The sequence below is a fragment of the Chelmon rostratus genome, chromosome 16, assembly GCF_017976325.1.
Source record: "Chelmon rostratus isolate fCheRos1 chromosome 16, fCheRos1.pri, whole genome shotgun sequence".
Lineage (NCBI taxonomy): Eukaryota > Metazoa > Chordata > Actinopteri > Chaetodontiformes > Chaetodontidae > Chelmon > Chelmon rostratus.
In genome coordinates this window covers 3,201,418-3,209,305 of record NC_055673.1, presented here as the reverse complement: position 1 = coordinate 3,209,305, position 7,888 = coordinate 3,201,418, and the positions used below count along the sequence as shown (strand labels likewise).

Sequence of the window (7,888 nt, the reverse complement as noted above, 5' to 3'; positions counted from 1 at the left end):
AGGAGAGAACAAAAGAGAAGGGAACAATAGAGGGTGCATGGATAACACAGAGAAGACAAGGTGGTTATCACCCTCCTCTCCCTCGAAACAAGAAGGTATTGATCATACACAACAAACGTGCCTCGGGAGGGCGTCACAGTTCTGCAGGGGTGTAAACAGTTTGTTAAGGAAAAAGGAAAGTAGGGGTAAGCGATTTGTTTAAGGGAAAAAAATAAGAACACTGTTCTGTGTTAAAGGCTTCCGAGAGCAGCAGGCATACAGTACTACAAAGTTCCTGAGCCCTCAGTAAGCATTAAGAATCGTCTGAATACAAACTGCTGCTCTGCTTCAACATCCAAAGCCCTTTACTGTCTAAAGCAAAGGAGTCTTCTTCGGTTGTACCACCTTCAATGTCTGATTTGCTTTTAGTGTCTTGGTAAACCCAGTTCAGAATGCAAGTTGTTGCTGTGGTTGTAGTCTTTCACATACTGAGAGGAAAGAAAGGAAACAACAGCGAGCACAAGATCGCTCCCGTTTTCCTTTGACCTACCCCATTGGGTTTGTTTGGCTTTCTGGTTTGTTTGTTTGTGCAGAATTTTAGGAAAGGGCTCAGTGCGTATACTGTACTGACTTTGCTGCACAGCCATGTTTGCTGCCAGGCAGATTCAGATCCAGATCACCCACTTAGGGTCAGCCTTGCAGGATTTTCTTAAGACGTTGAACTTCAGACCTCGCTCTCCACACTGGAGAAATGGGCTGAGCCCCTTCGCGAGCAAAGGCTCTTGGCTTTGAGGGGTAAGTGAGGAGACTGAGGGAACCTCTGGGGCTGAGGTACAGAGCGCAATCTCTGGTACTGTAGTTTAGCACTTGCCGAAGCCATGGAGGAGGGCTGGGGTGCGCCCGGGGTCGATGAGACCACAGAGGGAGAGGATACAGAAGAGGAGGAGGTAGGGGGAGGAACGTGGATAGGGTGGGATGAGGACGGAGGAGCTGGAAGGGCAGGAAGCGGGGGTGGCAAATTAGGTATGAGGGTCGGCGGCGGGGATGATTGCCGTCCTCGATCTCGATCCCTGTCTGCTCTCTGTGTCCGCTGCTGGATACTGAGGTTTGACTGGCTGCCAGATTTAGATGGATTCTGTGAGCGATCGGGTTTTGAGGAAGATGAGGAGTCATGTTTGGGCTTGAGGGGACCACCAAAACTCTGGCAGTGTGGGTACAGCTCTTCCTGGCTTCGCGAGGTGATGCGGGCCCATTTGGAGGAGTGGGAGTGTGGGTGGTGTCTGGGGGAGTGACAGGAGGAACAAGCCGTGTGCCCTCTTCCCTTGTCCTTTGACTTGCGTTTACTCTTCTTCTCATCCTGTATGTGGAGTTTGTCCACCGACCAGTATCGTCGAGGAGGCGGTGGCGTGAGAGGAGGCGGTGGCCAGTGTGATCCTGAACCCCACCCTCTCTCTCCGGCATCCCCTCTTCCTCCACCACCACCTCCACTAGACCCCCATCCACTTTCTGCTGTCCCCCACCTCTCTCCTCGTTCCAGGAACAGGTCATCTCTGCTGTTGATGCTGCCGGTTTTATCCCTGGAGGGGTAGGTGCTGAAAAACCAACCTCCCCCTCCAATTCCCCCCACTGCCCTGCCTTCATGATCCTCCCAGTACCTCTCAAACTTCCCAAACTCTCCTGAAGAACCATCATCATCAGAATATATCCCAATTACTTTATCATGCTCCCGCTCCTCATCAGACATTGTCCTACCTCCTCCGCGCCTCTTTCCACGCTCCGCTTTCCTCCTCTCAAGCTCAGAATCTTCTTCCTCATGCTCCACCTCGGACTCCCACTCGTGGAAGGACAACCCCTCCTTGGAGTGCATCTCACCTCTTCCGTTCCGTCCCAGCAATGGCCTCCTCTCTCCTTCCATTCCTACAGCATCCCTGTCTGAACTTTTACTCTTCCTCCTTTTGGAGGAGACAGGCAACAAGGGTAAAAAGGCAGATGGAATGGTGTCAGAGGATGGGTTGCCCCCTCCCCAGAACTTGACAGATGAAGAAGGCTTACTGCTAGAGCTTTGATAGTGCTTGCTGTTCCTCCGCCTGTGGTGTCTTTCTTTCCCTCTGCTGTCATCCCCATCATCCCTCTCTTTCTCTTCTCTTTCCTTTCTCTCATCTTCACCTGGGATGTTCCATCCATAGCTTCGGATTGAGCTTTCACTCTTTTTCCGAAAAGACTCTCGTCTTAGGGGCGGGTATGACGGGTAGTCTGGTGTCCCTGACTTGAGTTCCTCTCTCTTTTCAGCATCTCCTCCCTCCTGCTCTGACCTCTTCCGCTCTCTCTTCCTTATCTTGTCCTCTTTCTTCCTCTTCTTCTTTGTTTTGCGGCGTTTTCGCTCCCTTTCTCTCTCCTTCTCTTCCCTCTTCTTCTTCTTTCGGCCCTTCTTCCTCCTCTTCCTCTCACGCTCCCTCTCTTTGTTGTGCCTCTTCTCCTCTCTGCCCACTCCCCCAACTCCCCGGCTTGTTGTTCCTCCCCTCCCTCGCTCTCTGTCACCCCATGATGCCCACCACTCCTGTAACTGGGCCAGCTGGCTGCCTGTTCTCTCTCTGCCATAATCTCTCTGAGGGCGAGGCTTTCGCGGCGGGATTGGCGGAGGTGGTGGGCTGCACGGCAGTGAGCGTGATGACATTCGACGTGACCGAATCTTCCTCCGTGACCCCAGGAGGAGGCTGGACTCCTCTGTTAGCAGATCTGAGTCATAATCATCATCCACCGTAAAATCTCGGTCGCCTGCTCGATACCGGAAACTCAGCGAGGAGTTGTAGGAGCTGTCACTGGAGCAGGAGGAGGGGGAATTTGACCTAGAGAGCGAGATAGAGGATGAAGAAGAGGATGAGGATGATGTGGAGGAAGAGGAAGAGGAGGAGGCACTGGAGCAGGTGGAGTAGAAACGACATGGGGATGAAGGCGTGGTAGGGGTGTGTGTTGGGGAGGATAGAGGGACAGGCAGAGGAGGAGGTGGAGGAGGACGTCGCCCTCTCCTTCCACCTCCATCGCTTGCTCCATACCTCCCACCTCCTCTCCTCCCTAGGGGCAGTATATTCTCATACAGGGGACCTCCTGAGCCTTTTCTCCTTGCCTGGACTAGGCTTCCTCGTCGCCAGAAAGGAGGCCTTCGTGGGGACGATGGAATCGGTGGAGGTGGCTTGGAGATTAAATGCCCCGGGCCTTGTTGGGGGCCTTTAGGAGGCAGACGTGGCATTCCTGAGGCTTTAGGGCCTCGAGGATTAGCTTTGGGAGTCTGCTGGGGGCCCCCAGCCTGTTGGTCTGAGTTAGCTCCCAGCCCCTCTGGATCTATAGGACCATAATAGCGCTTATATTCATCTAGCCCTGTGTCACCTCCTCCCCCTGCACCACCTGCAACACCTCCTTGTAGGCTCCAATGCTGTCCTAGGTTCTGCTGATATTGCTGCTGGGCCTGGAGTTCACTGATGCCTCCTGCTATCCCCCCAACACCCACGCCTCCGCCACTGCCTCCGCTCATGACTTTCTCTGGCTTTGGCCTGTTCCAGCGATCGACCACAGCGAGTCTGCGGTCATGCCGTGGCAAGAAGGTGGAGCACGGCATAGGGCCTTCCAGTAAAGGGCTGTTTGAGGGTCCCAGAGCCATTGCTGAGTGTCCTGTTGTCGGCGGCGATCCAGGTAGCATGGTCGTATAAGTCTGCCCCTGTTGCTGTTGTTGGTGGTGCTTCTGCTGCTGTTGTTGCTGCACCATGGCAATGGCAGTCGTGTTATTTATTGTGGCTGTAACGAGGTGTTGTTGGGGAGCCGTAGGCATGGTGGTCATGGTGTGGTACTGGGGCAAAGAGCTTTTGCTTCCCCCCGGCGCCGTCTCATCCTCAAACTGGCAACAACTGTACATCCCCTGGGTGGAGAGATAAAAGAAAGATTGTAATTAGACCAGCAGGTTGCCAAGTATGATAAGGAGGAGCTGTGTGTGAGAGAGATATGGAAAGAGAGAGCCGACATCGCCAATTTTGAAAAGGAAACCTTTAAAGCATCTGATGCTTACAAAGGCCATATGAAGGCTGTCTTTAGAACATTTCTTTTGAATGAACAGAATGAACAGTACACAAGTCTCATTGTTCCAGCCTTGACTGCTTTTCTTTTTTTTTATGCAGATCTTTTGAAAGAAGCAGATCCATTTAAACGCTCTTTCACTGATTTTGTTACGAGTCCCACAAAAAGACATTCTTCATTACAGTTTAGATTAAAAACAAGGTCTTCTCATGAATACTGACAGGTTAGAAATTTTTTGGTAAAAGACTGCAGAAAAAGCACAAATAAGCTGCTAATTATGCACCAGAGTCTCCAACAAGCGATGGCAACACAGCTGTATTGTTAGGTTTTCTCCAGATATTACTATGCTGACTAAACAGAGCTGGTTTACTGTTTAGACACAAACAACATTACAACTCAGTAGCTGTAAAAACACAGCATAATGTCAATATGTGGATTCATTCAATTAGCATGTCTTGATGAAAAACTACACATGGATGCTGTGCTGAAGAGAGTCAGTTTAACAGCTACTATAAACAGCTTTTACCATCCAGTTAAAACCGCGACAGGTTGCTGCATCAAGAGAGGCTTTAAATTTGTCTGGGCTACAACTCTTGTACTTTTATCCTCCCTGTTTTCCTTTATCTTTATTCAGTGCATTGCACAGCCACTGACTGTGTAACTGTGTCGGCTCAACACGTTTCACAAAAAACATTTTGAAAAGAAGAAAATAATCTGTCTTTATTCTCTCTCTCAGTGTGCTGGGAAATTGCTCTAGGTGGTTTCCCTCTACCTCAGGTTCTCTGTGTCACCACGTCTCCACTAAAGGCAGACAACAGGGAGTACTGACCATTAAATATTGATGAGACTTTTGGAGAAACTTTGGACAGAGTTTACCAAGATTCTTGGAGTGTCAGTTTTCACACTATCAAACCAAACAAAGCTTTCAGCAAACAAAGCATCACTCTGCTGGAACAGGACTGGGTTTTCTCCAAAAGCACTGTGAAAAATAATTGAAGAAGAAGGTACGGCAAGGAGTATACAGCTTCAGGAAAGGAGTCAAAACAATGGGGGAGAGCAAAGCAGCAGAACCTATTTTGTCTTTGTGCAAATAAAACAGCTGGTGACAGATGCTGCATCTGAAGAGAAGCACCTTTCCTGTCAGGTGCCATCTTGCTTACTTAACCGAAACCCAACGAGCTTCGGCGTTTCCTCGGACTGCCGTTTCCAGTGCACAAATTAAGACTGAAGTAATGATCATCATCACACGAGGTTAGATATTTTAGCGGAAACAAAAAACAGACCTGACTCCTGTCCCTGAAACCTTATCGTGGCGCTCCTGTCCGGTGTTCACGGAGAGCAACATTTTCTTAAAATCCTTCTTTTCTTAAGCCAAGTGACCTCCCAGTGCAGCCAGAATATGTCAATGCATTTACAACAGCTTGTTTGAAAGATCTTCTGTGAATGAGTGCCTGTATCACAGAGAGAGGTCAATGCACAAGAATCAAGAAAAATCGTAAACTTGATCTCTTAACTGACACTTAAGAGGCAAAAAGGACTTGAAAGGGACATTTTTGAAGTGAAGGAAAAAGCTTAAATTGGACGTGAGCCCAAACCTCCTGATGCAGAAGGATCTACAGTTTATCTGATGTCAGGATGTTGTTTCCAGCAGCTGGTTCTGACTAGAACATATCACGACAGAGACTCATTGTCACGTGTCTTGGAGCTGTTATTTGTTGCCACTTGAGTTTAAATAGGATCCTTCTCACTTGGTTTTAATGAACCGCTCCAAACAAGCTCCAGTCTGGCTTTTTACATCTGAGCTGAAACTTTCAACAATGTTTGAGATGAATAAAACATGAAATGAAAGAGTCAGAAATACGAGTAAATTACTAGCTCGTAGTGACATTTTTTATACCCTGAGCAGAATCCAAATAAAATAAATAAATGTCAGTTGAGCAAATCTATCTCTGCAGCGCTCCTTCTCCCCTGCCTTTGTATATTTACACCTTGCTGTAGATAGATGGGACTCAATTAGCAGCGCTGAGGACAGCCATGTAAATCAGAAAGACTCTATTATTCTTCATGTGTGAAGATGATTCATAATATTCATCGATATCTGTCACATCTTAATGACTAAATGTGTGGGGCCTCCTGTAAATCTCTCTTCCACGCCGGGACACAGATCTGATGGAGAGACTGTAATAATGGCCCTTCCGGACACATGAATCAGCAGTCCCAGCGGCAGAAATGCTATCACAGTCTCCAGAGCATGGGGCGCAGCACACTGTGAAATTGAAACTTGGGTGAGTCACTGATTGGGTTAAAGCAAGGCACAGGGGCCAGCTGCAGAGGCTTTAAAGCAAACGCAGCATATAGCTTGGGAGATAGAAGCTAACGGGTCTTGGGAGTGCCCTTTGCATGGAATTGATGTTTTTATTCTTAGAATGAGGCACACAACAGATAAGAGTCGAGTTTGCTCATGCGAGGAAATATGCTGGTACACTCTGAGTGTATGAGGAGAGGTGAAATTACTCTCTAAAGGGTCTGCAGGGAATATCTGGATATCAAAGACTGCAGGGGACACAATGGATTTTCATCCACATGGTCAATACAAATTTTCAATAAAACAGTAGAGTGTGTTCAGTAAATGGCACTTCAGCCTCAAATCCAACACCGTCTCACAGCAGTTTGTGAAATAGTCACGAATTTAATCTACGGCACACAAGTTTTCCATTTTGTTCATGACACTCAGCACAACTTTCAAACTAACGTATTTCAGTTGCAAGCATCTTTCATATCTGCACCACGTACACCATCGTCCAAGTGATAATATGCAACGTCTGGTTAGACTTTCAAAATAAAGCTTGCTGCGAAATATGTAATGTGACTGCTTGGTTAGGAAAGGTTATAGTTTGGGTTAAATAATTCTTCCTAAAAACAAAGATGAATGTGTTGCCCTGGTGATATCCCGACAGTGACTTCCTCGCTCTTTTTCCTACATTTGCCCTCATTAGTTTGAGGTCGTCCTGAGTGTCATGAAAACTTTTGTGTCCCTGTACACAAATCTAGTAGATTCAATTCTGTGACTATTTCATGAACCACCTTCACACTTTGCTGTTATATCAGTACTTAAACAGTACATTCTTAGCTAAACTCTGTAGCTTTTGGTCTGAATATGCTTTAAGATTCCTGGCTGACGCTCTATAAAGTGCATAGTTTGAATTGCTGATGTTTTATGTGCAAAAGCAATAATTCTGTTTTTTACTTGTAAAATTCGAGTTTGATTTGGTTATACTTGTTTAGCCTCTTTATATGCTGCAAGCATTTAGTCAGAAATAAGAGCTGTAATATTATTTCCTCTCTGTCCTTTTTATAGTGTAATTAGATCACTCTTCCGCTGTGCATAAATTAGCCATTTTCTCTGCTTTGTTGGGCAGGAGGAGGTAATAAATCACAACCTTTTGTCGTCATGATGGTGTCACCCGTCCAACCAGCGGTACTTACAGACCAGGCATTCCATCACAGCATTTTCTGACAAACAAGAAAATCTCCTCGGTGCTCTATGAAGCTTGTTTTCCACTTCAACAGTCTCCCCTCCACCTCGCCTCCGTCCTCCCGCCTCCTATCTGTTCCTGTCGTTTCTTTCCACTCTTCACCTCCTTCTGGCCTCTCCCCAGCACCTGCTATACTCCGCTGCCTCTGCCATCCAAACCCACAGCTGTCTCCTCGGCCGGCTCTCTTCTCTTCTTATCTCAAAGTTTCCCTCCCCTGCCTTCCCACTTCTCCTTACTTTCCCTCCCCAGCGTTTATCACTTCCCCATCCCCTTCTTGATACTTCCTCTTCTTACCTTGTTTTCCTCTT

General features: G+C 47.5%; 1 protein-coding gene across 1 annotated transcript in view; it reads right to left on the bottom strand.

Moving 5' to 3' along the window:
• Window positions 1-703: 703 nt before the first annotated feature.
• grin2da (glutamate receptor, ionotropic, N-methyl D-aspartate 2D, a) overlaps window positions 704-7,888 on the bottom strand; it is a 116,705-nt gene continuing 109,520 nt past the window's right edge. Inside the window, exons 19-21 of the mRNA XM_041955926.1 lie at window positions 2,292-3,889; window positions 1,500-1,931; window positions 704-1,259 (exon numbers count right to left, since the gene is read on the bottom strand). Coding sequence (XP_041811860.1) covers window positions 704-1,259; window positions 1,500-1,931; window positions 2,292-3,889 — 2,586 coding nt within the window. The remainder of the gene's footprint in view (window positions 1,260-1,499; window positions 1,932-2,291; window positions 3,890-7,888) is intronic.